Genomic DNA, 17,203 nt, shown 5'->3' on the forward strand with positions numbered 1-17,203 from the left:
GTCTCTCTCTCACACACTGTGTGTCTCTCTCTCACACACTGTGTGTCTCTCTCACACTCTGTGTCTCTCTCTCACACACTGTGTCTCTCTCTCACACACTGTGTCTCTCTCTCACACACTGTGTGTCTCTCTCTCACACACTCTGTGTCTCTCTCTCACACGCTGTGTCTCTCTCTCACACACTGTGTGTCTCTCTCTCACACACTGTGTGTCTCTCTCTCACACACTGTGTGTCTCTCTCTCACACACTGTGTGTCTCTCTCACACACTGTCTCTCTCTCTCACACACTGTCTCTCTCTCACACACATATATATATATAAATATATACACCACACACACACACACACACACACACACACACACACACACACACACACACACACACACACACACACACATATACACACACACACACATATATAAGATTTTTTTAAAGAGAAAAAAAAATCAATAAATATTTTTTTATTTTATTTGTGCAATCATTGAGACACACACACACACACACACACACACACACACACACACACACACACACACACACACACACACACACACACACACACACACACACACACACACACACACACACACACACACACACACAATCGTATTCCCCCCCATATCATGTGTATCTCCCCAAGATGGCCCCCATGCCCCATCTTATCCCCCCCCCAATATCATGTGTATCTCCCAAGGATGGCCCCCATGCCCCGTCTTATTCTTATACCCCCCCCCAAGATGACCCCCGTGCCCCATCTTATTCTTATATCCCCCCCCCCAGGATGGCCCCCATGCCCCATCTTATTCTTATATTCCCCCCCACCCCAGGATGCCCCCATGCCCCATCTTATTCTTATATCCCCCCCAGGATGCCCCCATGCCCCATCTTATTCTTATATCCCCCCCAAGATGCCCCCCATGCCCCGTCTTATTCTTATATCCCCCCCCCAGGATGGCTCCCATGCCCCATCTTATTCTTATACCCCCCCCCAAGATGACCCCCATGCCCCATCTTATTCTTATATCCCCCCCAAGATGGCTCCCATGCCCCATCTTATTCTTATATCCCCCCCATATTAACGGTGTTGATCAAAAAAAGGGATTTTGATCAGAAAGGCAACCCTCTATAAACAGCACTCTAATCCTATATAATGTATTAATGGACATAAAGGATTGTCCAGCAGATAGTACTGTCAGAATCACCGTAGAAGTCAAAAACCATAACATTTTATTACGTCTCAATTGACCTTAAAAACACAGATGCAGTATTAAAAATCCCCATATAAATGTGGCTATAATGGATATTAATATATGTTCAGGTAAGTATTATAGATCAAACTATTTAATTAGTAATATCCAATCATCCAGAGCTATAAGTATACAGTGAAAAAGCTGCAGAAATTTATTTTGGTGACTGCGGTTTCAGTTACATATTCAGTCTTATATCCCCCCCCAGGATGGCCCCCATGCCCCATCTTACTCTTATACCCCCCCCAGGATGGCCCCCATGCCCCATCTTATTCTTATATCCCCCCCCCAAGAAAAAAAAATTGTCCTTAGCTTACCTAATTTCAAGCACGGGTGCAGGGTGATTGCCTCCGTCCTCGTTAGTAGCAAAATTTCAAATTTTCAATCATCAGAATTATCGACCTGTCCGGTTGAAATGGCGGCGCCCCTCTAGCCAAGCCACGGCACCCCAGGGCGCCAAGGAGCACAGTTTGGGAACCACTGTTGTAACATATCAACTACTAGTTGGTCCAACAATCCCACTGCCTGCCCCCTCTCCCTCCTTTGTTACTGCTTTGTATTCTAGAAAACCTGTTACTTTTCTGATACATTTTGTTTTTGCTCCAGTTTTGCAGCCGTTATATTTCTTAGAATTAATATTCTTATTTTAACGCTAATCTCATTGATAAGAAAAACATCTTTAAAAGTAAGTTTCATTTTGATAATTTGTATTTACTTAACACTAATATCCTAAATCGTAGTTGAATCGTGTGGTGGAGGGGTGGGGCTGCATGGTGTAGCGCAGGACTCTCTATATAAATGGTCACAAAGCAAAAATCAGGTAAATTGCATCATTTATGCATCTGAAACACTTACCTGAATTTCATGAATAGTTCACTAGTTATTCATCAATATACCAAAAGTGTATTCTGTCTGGTAAAGTATATCCAATAATGGAATTGTTAAAGCAGCAAAATTTGAAAAATCCTATATGATTAAAAAAATAATAATAATTAGTTCTGTAGTATTAGATAATGCTGTCTGCATTTTAACTCCTAATGCCATTTTTAATAATTTTTACAATGTACTGATCATCCTATGGTTGCTACAGCAACCATTTAGAAAGTCATATCCACTTGCTCTTGAAAAAGACTCGGACACGCCCCTTTTTGAGCCCTGCCTTTTAGCAACAAAGTATCACAATCACATCTCTTGTTGTGTTCCAAACAGCAAACTGTCTATTGCTCTGAAAGCTGTAACAATAATGTGTTACACTTACTAATATAAGAACAAATAAAAGATACCACAATCACTCCGTAAAGTCATAGGTGCCCCCCCAAAAGAACAGCAAGTATATTACAAATAATAGTAGCTGGTGGTGTTGTGGGAAAAAGTAAATATAACCAAAACAGAAAAGAAAAAAATAAGTCCCTAGAGGAGCGCACACACACACACACACACACACACACACACACACACACACACACACACACACACACACACACACACACACACGGACACACGGACACACGGACACACGGACACACACGGACACACGGACACACGGACACACACACACACACACACACACACGGACACACACGGACACACACACACACACGGACACACACACACACACACACGGACACACACACACACACACACGGACACACACACACACACACACACACACACACACACGATATAAGGTCAAAAGCAAGTGCAAAGGACACAGATAATACAGAAAACAAGTGCTCACTGTATTATCACGACTGGCCGCTCATTAAAAATGGAACAGGCGAGTACCCGTATATAATGACGTGGCTACGTAAGGATTCTATATGAGTGGGCACACAAGGAGCCAATCTCACTAAGAGTGATGCACCACAAGCCATGTGCATATCAACATGACCAAGGCAAAAATGGGGAAAAGGCAGAGTGACACACAACAATAACCAAACTGAGTTATAAATCCTACAGAGTATCGGTGTCATAAATAACCAAGAGGTCAGCGTAAGGTATGTTGATGTTGAAAATACACGGTATTAGCAAACTGCTGCCATGTAGTAGGCAGAATAGAATACTGAATCTAAAGCGAATAATAACCCGGAGGCTTGAGGCCCAGGGGACAGGCAAAGTCCAGAACACAAAGATGTAGGAGCTCTATCCGCAGAAACATTGTCCCCAGAGCTTCATAATATTGCGAGTGCAAAGTGTAAATAAGTATAGATACTCGGCCACAGAAGCAAGAAAAGTCCTTGTTGACGATGTGGACGTCCAAAGGCAACGGTAGAGATGAAGAGCACAAGTCCACACAGTATATATAATATGCAGAAATCAGCATAAAGGTATATAAAGACAGGGTCGCGGCACAGCACTCCCACTCCACATACGTTTAGCCTAAGCGCTTCTTCTGGGAGTGATGTAATGTTACATAGCCGCAGCAGCAGCATTGCAGACTGCAGCACAAAGTTAGAAGGCGGCCATTTTGTTAGGCACACAACCAGGATTTTTTTACAGATTTAGAACAGGAACACCAAACAATTGCCAGATTGGGTGAGAATTTACAATTATTCATTGTCGCAGACTTTACATCTTAAAACTAAGGAAAGGAAAGGGGGGAATGTAGTATTGCTGCTTGAAATTAAATGTTCAGTTGCCCAGTAATCAATGTGTTTTCATGTAACACATTGCGTTAATTAACTCCGAACAAAAATCACAACATTGATTTACAATTAAGATGACGACCTTCATGTCTTTCTTACTCCATTTGAAACACACCAAGGGACGTATGTATCAAGGCCAAACGTGGTGCAGTTCTGGAGAAAAAACCCCATACTGTATATATCACAGATGAAAAATCCAATTGAAATCAATGGTATTTTATCTCTGATCTGCTACCTCTGCTCCAGAATTGCCCCAATCTTTCCTTGGTACATAGCTGACCGCCCCCCCCCCCCCCCACCACCCCATTTTTTTCCGTGTCACTGGTGTGTCAGTTATATGTTGTGAAGAAATGCTCATGAAACATACTGTAGCAAAAGTGATTTTCATGTTAAACATTACAAAGTACAGAGGTTTATGTGACTCATTGATAATGAGGTGGGAAGAACGTGTAAAAGTGATTTAGCATGTGTTTGCATAAGCACACTGAAACCTTTAATTGGAGAATGAAAGCAATGTGTTTTGGGCACCATTTCATATATATTTTCTTATATCTATACATAAGCATTTGGTTTCTGTTTGCTATAATCCTTATTCTTAATGGGGATATCATCATTAATATCTAACTATTAGTGCATTTCCAAGGCATGTAAGGTAAAATATTAGTTACTGTAACTTGCTGCTTTAAAGCAGCAGTCCAAGCTGCCGTTTAAAATAAATAAATATTATTATTATTTCTCCCCCTTTTTAATATGTGCATTGATACAATAATAAGTAATTAGCTAAGTTGCTGACCGATCCATTCTCCTGTGATCGATCAGCGAAGATTCGGCTCATGGGTTCACTAAATTGCTGTCAGTGCAGCAGAAGAGGACCAAAGATGCAAAGTTCTGTGTGGAAGATCATGTGACCAGGCAGTCACTAGATATAATTGGTGCACTGCTAGAGAGAGGGCAGGGCTCAAAAAGGGGTGTGCCAGAGCCAGTCTCAGAAGAGGAAAGAGATGTGACTTTGTAAATGGTTGCTATAGAAACAAAAAAATGCTTGTAACATTATAATACATTCAAAATGTAATTCAAAGTTGTTTTTTAAAAAAAAAAATGCTACAAGTATTTTCTCATAGTACAGAACTGATTTATTAAAAAAAAACACACATGTAGGATATTGCTTGAACTGCAGTTTTTTAAAGCAGCAATATTACATCCCCACCCCATTTGGCCCTTAATTTTTTTTTTATATGTAATGCATACATTGTTACTTAAGCTGGCAATTGATTGTGTGCCTAATGAAATGGCCGCCTTCTAATTCTGTGCTGCAGTTTGAGAAATGTTGCAGCTGATATGTAAAATTATATCACTAAATGTAACACATTATCCTTACAGCTTTCAGAGTAACAGACAGTATGCTGTTTGGAACACAGCTACAGATCTGTTTGTGATACTTTGTTGCCAAAGTGCTGAGCTCCAAAAGGTGTGTGTCAGAGCCAGTTTTAAAAGAGGAAGGAGACATGACTCTCTAAATAATCAGTACAATAACATTTTTTTTAAATTAAAAATGGCATTAGGAGTTAAAATGCAGGCAGTATTATCTAATACTACGTAACTGATGTATTTAGCATCTCTGTGCTACTACTGTGCTAGCATGGCTAAAAAACAAAGATTTAGAAATCTTTCTTACCAAACTATCTATCTATCTATCTATCTATCTATCTATCTATCTATCTATCTATCTATCTATCTATCTATCTATCTATCTATCTAATCTATCTATCTATCTATCTATCTATCTATCCTCATCTCTACATTTTGGTAGATTATTTTTCTAAATAACACTAATGGAGGAATATGCTAAACATTTTGAATACATCCCTAAATTATAACCACATTTATTTAATTGAAATATCTATACTTCATATTTTTTTCGAAGCTCTTGATCCAAACTGTATCATCAGACCAGACAGTGATGCAAAAATGTTACTATCAATATTGAGCAGACAAACCTAACAAAATAAGCCACATTGAAAGATACTTATACTACATGTAAAACCTGATACTGTGCAATTCTGCATGTACTTGAATGTACAGTGACTTTAAACTATGATAAAAAGATAGATATTTTCTTAATATGGCACCTGGCTCTTTCATTTTTAATGAGATAAAAACAGATCTAAATGAAGCCCGGTGGGAGTGTGTCTAGGTACAGTTAATGGCAGCAGTTATTTTAGGTTGTTGATCTTGTAAGACACAGCTTTTGACATACACAGACCGTACTGGTGTATAACCCACTCTGTGTGCTCATGTTCCTAAATCACTTTAACGCTTTGGACCACACTTGGTCCCTTGATTTTTTCCCCAGTATTTAGATATTTATTTATTAGATATTTAGATACCTTGACCCTAACCCAAACGGGTTTGAATGGTTTTAGGCTGTAAACCGCCAGCACTTTTGCTGAGACTGTTCCCTGTATTCATCACATGTTTAATAAACACGTCCTTTTGTTGCCTAACTCTAGCACCCTCCAGTTTTATTCTACGGCCACTTGTTGTAGCGTTTTTTTTTCACTTTTGTTTTTTTCTGTCCCGTAACTTAATACTTATAATGTATCTAAAAGTTGCACATGACCCCTTCTCGTTCCTTTGTTTCACAATATACAATATATAGGGTGCTTTAGGCTTTCCTGATGACTTTTGATATATGCCATTATTACTCAGTCACAATACTGAAAGGTCCTCTCACAACAAAGGAGATGGACCATATATATAGAGCCCATATATAGAGCCCATCACATCACATATAGAAGTTGGGTAGAGCATGGAGTCTTCCCAACGCGAACTTATCAATGTAACGGACAGCAATTGGTTTTGCAGTACTGTGCTAATAGCAGTCATTTCAATGGTGGAATGGCATACACAGTTAAGGAATCTGTTAGTACATTTCTGTGTATTATGGAGTGAGAGGGATACCCATCACCTGTAGAATAAATGCTACAGGCTCCCATACTAGGTAAAATGTAGCAAAATGTATTTTACTATAATCTAGAAAATGTCTCACGAACATATAATTGAAGAAATAAAGCTGTCTCATGAGAATATCCTGAAAATACTGAGTTACATCTGTCACATACAATTATATCTTCAACTCAGTTAGGCTTGTGCATCCTCCTTTTTTATACTTTGTAAACTTGGATGTGGTTATTAAATGTAGGTGGAATGTCATTTGTATAGCGATGAGGCAGAAGTATTGACTGATCTGAAACCTGATTTGCACTACATGTTAATGTTGAGGTACTGTATGCTGGTTACCAGGCTAGAGACTTTACACCAGTACTGCCATATATCAAATCTCCTTTCTTACCACGTGATCACAAATCCATAACATTCTGTTGTTTTCTGCTCCTTATGAGTTCTTCAGTATTAGATGAGACCTTTTTTATTTGGACTAACAATTTATATTAGCAGACAAACTTACGAGAGAGTTCTCTATCTTAGGCCTCGGGCATGGTCAGCGCACCGTGCTGAGGCGCGCTGCTGCTCGGCACTGAGCCCCTGCAGCCGCAATGAGAGCGGCTTTAGCAGGGGCTCGCGCACGCTTCCGCACGCTTGCGGAAGCGTGTGTCTCACCGAGTCTTGAGATTTTCCTGCTTGCCGGAGCGCAGGGCCGGTCACGTGAGTGGTTCGCCCAATGAGGGCGAACCAGCTCCGTGATGTCACTGGCCCGCCCCCAGACCCGCCCTCAACACGCCCACGGACGGCGCGCTGTGTAAGGCCAGGGAAAGCACCGCTTTCCCTGAGGCTCAGTGCGCCTCCGCACTGTTTTGGGCACTATGTCCCAGGCCTTAGTCAGGACAAGCGGTACTGATTTACAGAGATTTCACGAGCTTAACACAGGTATCAAATCCCAAGATAACACTCTTAGGGGCCTATGCAGAGAGCAGCGCTTTTTAAAATTGGAGAGGGGAATAAAAAGTAGGTTTAATGGAGAGTTTTATTCTCCATATGCAGAAATGGGCGAAATCCGCTATTTTTAGCATTACTGCATGTGGAGAATTGTAAATGAGGAGATGCGCGCAGCTGAAAGGGAAAAAAAAATCACGCATTTTTTTCCCCCCTATAGCCAGCGAGCTCCTGCTTCTTGCCAACTTTAGTTGGCGGAGAAAATTGAAGAAAATCGCGCCAAAAACACCCGCTAGATGGCGAGCGCGCCTTTCTGAATTCGGATATTTTTCAGACTGGCGAGATGTAGTTTCTCGCCAGCCGCGCGGCGCGATTTTCAAATAGAAAAAAAACAATGGCGCGTTTTTTCTACCTCTCCATTTTCAGCTGTTTTTTGCGCGATTTTCTCCGGAAAATGGCGAGATTTTAAATAGAGCTGCTCTCTGCATGAGGCCCTTAGGCAGAAGATTGTGGAGAATTCATGTCAAAGGGGATGGTAACTAAACTAGCTGTACCTGCTCCCATATATTTTCTGTGGCCCCCCCATTACACATTCTGTGGCTTTGTTCAGTTTCAGAAACGTTTGCAATTTCCCACTGCTTCTATTCAAATACATGTACAAATCTAATAGAAGTTTTTGTGTGTATACAACCCTGTAAGCGAAGTACAAAGTGTGTATGGCGTTGGCACTCACCTCTTCCATTCTCCCCTCCCTGCAGGCAGTAAGTAACTTGGCTGATGTTGCCTGCAAGTGCCATGGAGTATCTGGTTCCTGTAGTTTGAAGACCTGCTGGCTTCAGCTGGCTGACTTCCGCAAGGTGGGAGACCTGCTGAAGGAGAAGTATGACAGCGCTGCCGCAATGAAACTGAACACCAGAGGAAAGCTGGTGCAGGTGAACAACAAGTTCAACTCCCCCACCACGAACGATCTGGTTTACATCGACCCAAGCCCAGACTATTGTGTTCGCAATGAGAGCACTGGATCTTTGGGGACCCAGGGCAGGCTGTGCAATAAGACATCGGAGGGCATGGACGGATGTGAGCTTATGTGCTGCGGAAGGGGCTACGACCAGTTCAAAACTGTACAGACTGAGAGGTGTCACTGCAAGTTTCACTGGTGCTGCTATGTCAAATGCAAGAAATGCACTGAAATCGTTGATCAATTTGTATGCAAGTAAGGCTCAAAGCAGAGCGCTAAGAACTATATCAAATATCCGCTTTTATTTATAGAGATCACTTAGAAGTTGCAGACTGAATGCAACTGGATCAATTTCTCTTCGTATCACACAACTGCTCTGGAAATAAAGACAGAAAAGGAAAAAGAAAAACTGAAAATATTTATTTACAGAAATAAAGACTTTAAAAGTTTATAATTAGAGGGACAAAGACTTAAGTGCACGGAATTTAGAACATGTACAGTGGGTAAAGATGAGTTTTATATGGAGATCTGAAGATTCCAGTAGATCAAATGGACAAAAACACAACAATTCCTTCAGATTATGTGATCAAACAAGTATGGTGGTTTTATTCATAGAACAGTACCAATTTTGTCCATAAATTGTGATACATAGCTTTCTAACTTTTTTTTTTTTTACAACATATTGTCTTACTAAAAACTACTATGCAATGAGTGATACATCTAGCAATGGTGCTGTGTATGTTGTGATAAAGTCTTATCTTGTCAGTTTGAAAATTCTCACGTTCATAAGTGACATTGCTCGCATCACTCAGAGGCTCTTTTCCCACCAATCAGATGGTGTGAATTATTAACAGATATTGTAAGACACACAACAGTATACATTGTTTTATTCTCCAAGGTTATTACAAATCTGTAGAGGTATTATGTTTACCGTTATGCTGGGTATGACAAAAGATACATGGAAAAATGGTTTTTGCTTTTAGAAGTTATTTTTTTCACAAGCTCCTTGGAGTTAAAAGCGAGGATCTCCTCTATTTAACACCAGAGATAAATGGCTACTAATCAACTTCAGAATATTTCTTTATTCTACATATGTAATATTTGGAATAAAATCATTCAAGTTGCACATTTTAATGAGCTTAAGCCATTAGAAAATTACAAAAGTTTACTATGCAGTTTCAAAAAAGTAATGCTTTACATATTATTGCTATACACTAAAACTTTAAGTACATTGCGGTTACATTTATGGGAAATTGTGGTCTGATGTTGTCTATTTCAAAGCTTTTGTGAGTATATGTATGTATATATGTGTATATATATGTATGTATATATGTATGTATATATATATGTATATATATATATATATATATATATATATATATATATATATATATATATATATATATATATATATATATATATATATATATATATATATATATATCTCCTTTAAATACTGCCAGTAATTAAATGTATGTATTTATTTACACATTTACTTAGGGGAGTTTTCCTTTTTATTGCATATAGACGTTTTGGATTTTTATTTTAAAAAATCCTTTGACATTTTTATGGATACATTTTAGAATTTCTTGCTCATTTGGTGTCAGGTTTCAAGGGTTGTTATGAATACTTTAAGCACATATAGATGGTTCATTGGGCAGTAGGGTATGGTTTAGGAGGGGAGTACTACGGCTGACTTTCACTTAAATACAATGCACTTGAACCCTTTTTTTTATTGAAAGTATCCCTGTCTCCTTACACTTTCCAGAAGGGCATTACAATTATTAGGAACAAAGAAATGTTAAGAAGAAACCAAATCACCGAGACGCAACCCACCTCAATTCTTTATCTTAGAAATAAAATAGTTGCCTACAATTTTAGTACTTTTCCCATTCATCTTCATAGGAAAGAAGCAGCGTAGACTTGCTGCCCGAGACATCTTTTCACCATCCCAGTTTCCAGAAAGCAACACATGGATATTGGCCGGTGCACACTTCCTTACCACAATAGTCTGGCTAAAGATCTGGGGTGCTCAAATCCAGTCCTCAAGCCCCCCCAACAAGTCAGCTTTCGAGGATATCCCAGCTTCAGCACAGGTGGCTCAATCACAGGCTCAGCCCACCTATGCTGAAGCAGGGAATGATTGAGCCACATGCTGAAGAAGGGATATCCTGAATACCTGACCTGTTGGGCGGGGGGGGGGGGGGGGAGGTGCTTGAGGACTGGAGTTGCTAATTGACTTTGTTTAATTTATTGCACCTGCATAACATATGCAGGAAGTTACAAAAACATTGGGAGAGTAAGCACTAATTCATTGAAAAGAAAATGCATCCTTTTGGTTTTTATGTTGAAAAAAAACAAACAAATATTCCTTTATTTAGTTTAACTAGATTTTTTTTTTCTTGAGTGATTTGCGTTTAAGAGCTAACTTTACCAAACCTGGCGATACATTGGAACTATTTAATGTAAGATATTTTGTCATCAAGAAATGTAAATCTGTTCTTTTCTCTGTATCCTGTACATTTAATGTACATATTTCGATGTCCTATTTGATTTGTATATTTCACTGGCTTTAAAAGAAAAAATTGCCAACGAGGTACACGGCACAAACCGCAATGAAAGATAGAATATAAAATAAAAATGTTGGTTGTAATTCGCAAGTGGTTTGATTGACCTTTGACGGGTATTAATACAGCAAAATAATAATGATTATTCTGTAAATTATTTTTGTTTAAAAAAAAAAAAGAAAAAAAAAGAGCAAAATTCCAACAAACGTTACGATTGTAGAATTCATTTTTACACAAATACTCCTTATTACATAATTTTTTTAAAACATTTTATTACTATATAGAACCCTGGTATTTTAATTTCACAACTGATGTATTAAAGCAAATCTGCTTTACCTGGCTCTCCCTGCATCTTGTCAAATGTATTGTCCAGTGATGTCAGATAAACCCCCTTAGCAGGGTGTCTCAATATAGAGCAGGCCGATAATTATTTTCTAATATGCTGTTAAATCTCTACTATTTTGTGGAGAATAACTTGGCTATTATAAGGAACCTTTTTGTAGCAACGCGCAACCTTTTTTGTATTTCACAAAGCATGCCATAAAAAGCTACCACAATATATTTCTGGGCAGGAGTATACTGATTTTATTTTACATCTGTTTCAGTTTTGCTTCTGTTTTCTTATTGATCAGTGTTCTTTATTGCAAAATGTGTACCATATTTAGTGAAGTCAGCTTGTTTAGTTGGTTTGTGTTCAGAGGTTTTCCCCGAAGAGAGAAGCTAATTTACATGTTGGATGCAGTTTAAAAATGCCAATCAGGCACTCAATTAGGCTGAGTCCCCGCTGGCGCTGAGCACGCTCATGCTTGGAGAGCGCTCCAAGCATGAGCGCCGGGTGTCCTGAATGTATGCGCGCGGGGGGGGGGGGGGAGGGAGTGTTATTGCGGGTAGTTGAGTGTGCTGGAAAGTATAATTTTTTTGTTGTGAGAAACAATGGAGACAAACATAGTGTAATGCTGTAATTGTATTACACACGCAGGCAACCACAATTGTATGTACAGGATTTCCAATGAAATCAGGCCTTGGGTGTTAATGACGGGACACCAGCATCCTTCCTTCAAGCAAACATCTCTCCCTCAGGACAGCGGACAGTCTCCACAGATCTCTGACGCCTGCAGGGCGCTTGCGCCCCGTATCCTTCGTGCGTGCAACGTCAGACTGGAATCTAAGCTCTGGGATAGTACCGGCACGGCCTAGCTACGGAAGGCACAATAGTCCAAAAATGTCTACGCGTTTCACTGCCTCTGTGACTTCCTCAGGCTTTGTGGACTATTGTGCCTTCCATTGCTAGCACTGCTGGTACTTTCCCAAAGCTTAGATTGCAGTCTGACGTTGCACACACGAGGGACGCGGTGTGCAAGAGCCCTCCAGGCTTCAGAGATCTGCGGAGACTATCAGCTGTCCGGAGGGAGAGATGTTTGCTTGAAAGAAGGGCGCTGGTGTCCGTCATTAACACCCAAGGCCTGATTTCATTGGAAATCCTGTACGTGCAATTGTAATTGCCTGCGTGTGTAATACAATGACAGTGTTATTACTGAGAAGGTCCCACTATCCACGTTGGACGACAGTACCATTATACCAGTGTACATTACCCACTAACATTCACATTTATTGGGGCTGTTTGTGCTCCTTTGTTTGTTTTGTGGTACTTTTTTATACGGGCTAGGAATCTGTTAATTGTGAGCAGCAATCCCCACTTCAGACTTTTATTGTAGATCACCAACATTATTGTATTATTTGAGTTGTTATTTGCGCTTTTGATGGTTATTTTCATCACTTAATTCGGAAGGGAGGGCTGTTTTTCCTGTAATTTCAGACACACACCAGCATTGACACTGTCAGACCTGAAAGTTCTACATCGTTTCTAATGCCAGATCATCCTAGAAACTAAGTTATCAGGACTGGTTTAAATAGTCTACAAATTGGTTGGTTAATCATAATGTCATGATGAATTCCATTGAAATTACTGAGAATGCTAGTATACTTGGATCTTTACATGGATCACTTTCTGCCTAATATGCAAATGAACATGCATCGATTTTTATATACTGCTAAACAGGATTATTATTTTTGAATCATAAGTACACAATGTTTTATCTTCATTACATTTCAGTTCTTGTAAGCTCCACAAGCATGAAGGCAAGAATTGTGAATATTACTTTTTCAGCTGTTTTTGACTCTTAAGTACAGCAAAGTATGAATATTAAAGAAATAGACTGAATTGAAGTTTCTCTGGATTGAAATGAATAAGTGTATATGCACCAGTGCAAAAAACAAATAAATAATCCTGACAGTCATACAGAAGATTCTACACAAACATCCTTTCTATAAATAATCTATACCAACAGTATATGTAATGTTGATATTCACCACAGGTACAAGTGTAACATATTGCAACATACCTAAACAGCTTTAAATGCTAGATTATAATTGATTAAATATTCTATATCTATTTTTATACAACCTGATGAAGCAATCTAGGGAATGAGATTATATGTATACCCAATAGAATAAGAGTGAGACTAAATATTTACATGTCAATTTTTAAAATAGCATTTTGTGCTGGTTTAAAAATATCTGGTATGCACTTTATTTTTATGAAAATTATTTGTGGTCAATTGTGTAAATTATCAGAGGTATAGGCTTGCTTTACAGACTTGCTATTTCACCTTTTGTGTTTCATAACCAGTAGTCTAAAAATAACTGTGCAATAGGTATATTCTATGCAATCCTTGAAAGATATACAGAAAAGGGCCATATAAGGGGGCTGTCCTTCCAACTGCCCTGTATTAGCAAAAATAAACTATATCCATGTTCCAATCCTAATCGATCATGTCTTTCTTCAGAATTAATCTGGCTCAATGGAACAATTTAGAGCTGCTCTTTCAATCACTTAAATACAATCATGTCAGGGCAACATACTATTGATGAAAACTTGTGCTAATACTGTAACACCTGCCACTTTAACTAGTCTCTAGATATTTTTTACTAAATATGTTACAAATATAGTTGCAGAATGTTTCCAATTTTACAGACATTTCTTATCACGTCATATTTGTTTTACACCCTTAAAGAAGACTTATTTTCCACCCCTGATGCTTTACAAATGATATGCAGTTCCAGTATTTGGTGTAACACTTGAGTACAGACACGGCCTTTCTGAGCTTGCTGACCTAGAACGCGGCTTTAGTTTTAGGTTACCACCCATGGTTGTTTAGTGTAAACTAATTAAATAGTTCCTATAAATGCCTTTTCTGTTACACAAAACAGGACTGCCTGTTGGGTTGGAAGTCCGTACTAAAACCCAGATATCTCTAAACATGTTTTTCCACAATGACAAGTCTTTAGCTTTTCCACAAAAGGCAAGCACGATTTTCATCATGTATCTTCGGAGCTTCTTGTCTGTATCACACTACAATTCTTGACACGTTTTTGCTACTTGTGCCTTAGGTCGCTGCCTACTCTTTTATTTTAAGTTGTTGCTTCTATCCACTGTAAATCGGAGAAGTAGCCATGTTGGAAATACAAAGACCAGAATAACAGTGATCGAGAAAATGGGAAGAAATTTTAAAGTTACTGAACACTTACTAATAAAAGTATATGAATTGAGTGCTTTTAATATATTAACTTTAAAGGGGAAGTCTCTTCTAGGGCCAAAATGAACTAATTCCAGTGACCAGTTTAAGAGATCTCATCTTTGGGAACCGAGGCTTCTTTTTCCCAAATGTGACTAAGTATTTTAAAGCTGCAGTTCAGTCTTTTTTTTTTTTTTTTATTTATTTTTTTACTTCAATAGTTTCATGTGTGCAATCTTTAATTACCTAAAGAACTGTATAGCTGCAGGTCAATTCGTTCTCCATGTATTGATCGGCGAAATTTGGTGACATAATTAGTGAAGGGATCTGTTTTTCTTCTGCTTCTGTCTCTCAGTGGAAGCTCATGAATATTCATGAGCACTCCTGCACTGACATGTGCTAGAGGGAGGGCAGGGCTGACAAAGGGGTGTGCCAGGGCTTGTGACAGGACATGAAGGGGCTGTGCCTTAGCAAATGGTTGTTAAAATAGAATACAAGAAAATTGGTCTTTCAAAGTTGTTTTTTTAAAAACAGAAAATGCTAAAAGTATTTTTTCTTACTACAGAACTGATTTATTAAAAAAAACCACACATGCAGGATATTGACTGAACTGCAGCTTTAAGATGAGGTTTAGACTTGGGGGAGAGAGGGGAGGGTGATTTCCTCTGGCTACTCCCTATTATGTGATCCATAAGTGGGTCTGCGACCAGAGCCCCCTCTCCACCTTCACCCCCTCTCCCCCCTTCACCCGCTCTCCCCCTTCACCCCTCCCCCTGTTCTCCTGCGTCTTCCTTTTCTGTGATGTCACCATGCAGCAGCGCTTGTACAGCCAGAGGCGCACATCCCCACATCTTTATTGGTTCTGATTAGACGCAGGGTAGAATAAAGGGAAAGAAAACGATTGACAAACAATTCCCCATTCAGAGTCCCCTAAGAAATTCAACTTGTAACTGATTTTCCCCCCAAAATAGAAAACAGCCAAACATTTGCCTGTAGCAGTGTTAGATTTGTTTAGGGAACCATGTTAGACTGTTACAACTATATGTTCTGACTTTGTGGGATTGCACCTTGAAGTATGCTTGGGATACACTTCATTACAATGAAACTGCACTGGCGCAGGTACACAGCTGGATATTTATCAAGTAAACTGTAACAAAGTTGTGCATTGCATAAGTGTTACATTTCATGCATTTTCTTCAGCAGACAAACCTGATTCCTGGTGGTCCGACTGATATAGAAAAAGTGGAGACAATATATTAGAAGACTTTGAAATAGATACACACATCATACGTGAACACACCCTTCTCCCTTATTTTCTCTCCATATTGCCTATCCGTGTAATTATTTGACACACATTTTCCCTACTGTAATTACATTAAGCAGCATAAGATGTAATAAAAAAAAAATAAAGCAATTGGATTTATTTATTTGATAAATGTGCTTTTTATTAACACTGGTGCTGGGAGACGTAGATCAATAGCCCCAAAAGCTTTACATCTTCAATGTTGCGGCTCAAGTCTTCTAAACTGACATCGCTTGTGTAAACGTATTATTTGATCTAGGTACTGGCACATCTATATTGATAAACATAATTGTGATGCTCATCTCGTGTGTTTCAAGCATATACGTTAAGGACCAGCCTGTGAACTTGGAAAAACAGACATCTCAAAACAGTGCTGCACAAACTCAATCCGCATGGGCCACCACAAGGCCAGGTTTTAAGGATATCCCTGCTTCAGAGCTGTGGTTTCATCATGACTAAGCCACCTGTGCTGAAGCAGGGATATCCTTAAAACCTGGCCTGAGGTCTGAGTTTGAGCACCACTGCCTTAATATATCTCATAATGGTGTTTTTTATTCCTTACAGTTTGTTGTCAACCAGAGAAATAAATCCAAAGACTCTTTTAAGGACTTTTCCAAAAAGGTGATCTGCTGCCTGTCAGCATTAGCTCCTGACAGTTTGAAAGAAGGGTATTACTTCTCAATGACATTCCCAGGTCCCAGTGCTCTGATGTAAAGTGCAGAAGAGAACATTTGTTGTACATTTCTCCAAAGATTCAGCTGTTCTCCCTTCTGCTCTATGTCCAGTTGTTTCATACAGTGGAGTCACACTGAAGATGTACATCTGGAACACCAATATATTCACTTTACAAAAGATTACTTACATTGACCTACAGTCTTCAAGAAGAAGCTGTTGTATTTAACCAAAATAATCATGTGATAATATGTACATAGTTATCTTATCTTCTTTTTTTTGACAGCATCTGTGCAATTATTTATTTTACCTTTTAATACTAGCAATATATTTTAATTAGGGG

General features: G+C 39.1%; 1 protein-coding gene across 2 annotated transcripts in view; it reads left to right on the forward strand.

The window, feature by feature from the left end:
- The window catches only part of WNT5A (Wnt family member 5A), a 24,512-nt gene extending 14,461 nt beyond the window's left edge, over positions 1-10,051 (forward strand). For both annotated transcript variants that reach the window (XM_075574866.1, XM_075574865.1), the window contains exon 5: positions 8,544-10,051. In XM_075574866.1, the coding sequence (XP_075430981.1) occupies positions 8,544-9,002 (459 nt within the window). In that variant the 3' untranslated portion in view covers positions 9,003-10,051. The remainder of the gene's footprint in view (positions 1-8,543) is intronic.
- Positions 10,052-17,203: the final 7,152 nt, after the last annotated feature.

The sequence above is a fragment of the Ascaphus truei genome, chromosome 17, assembly GCF_040206685.1.
Source record: "Ascaphus truei isolate aAscTru1 chromosome 17, aAscTru1.hap1, whole genome shotgun sequence".
In the NCBI taxonomy this organism is placed as follows: Eukaryota; Metazoa; Chordata; class Amphibia; order Anura; family Ascaphidae; genus Ascaphus; species Ascaphus truei.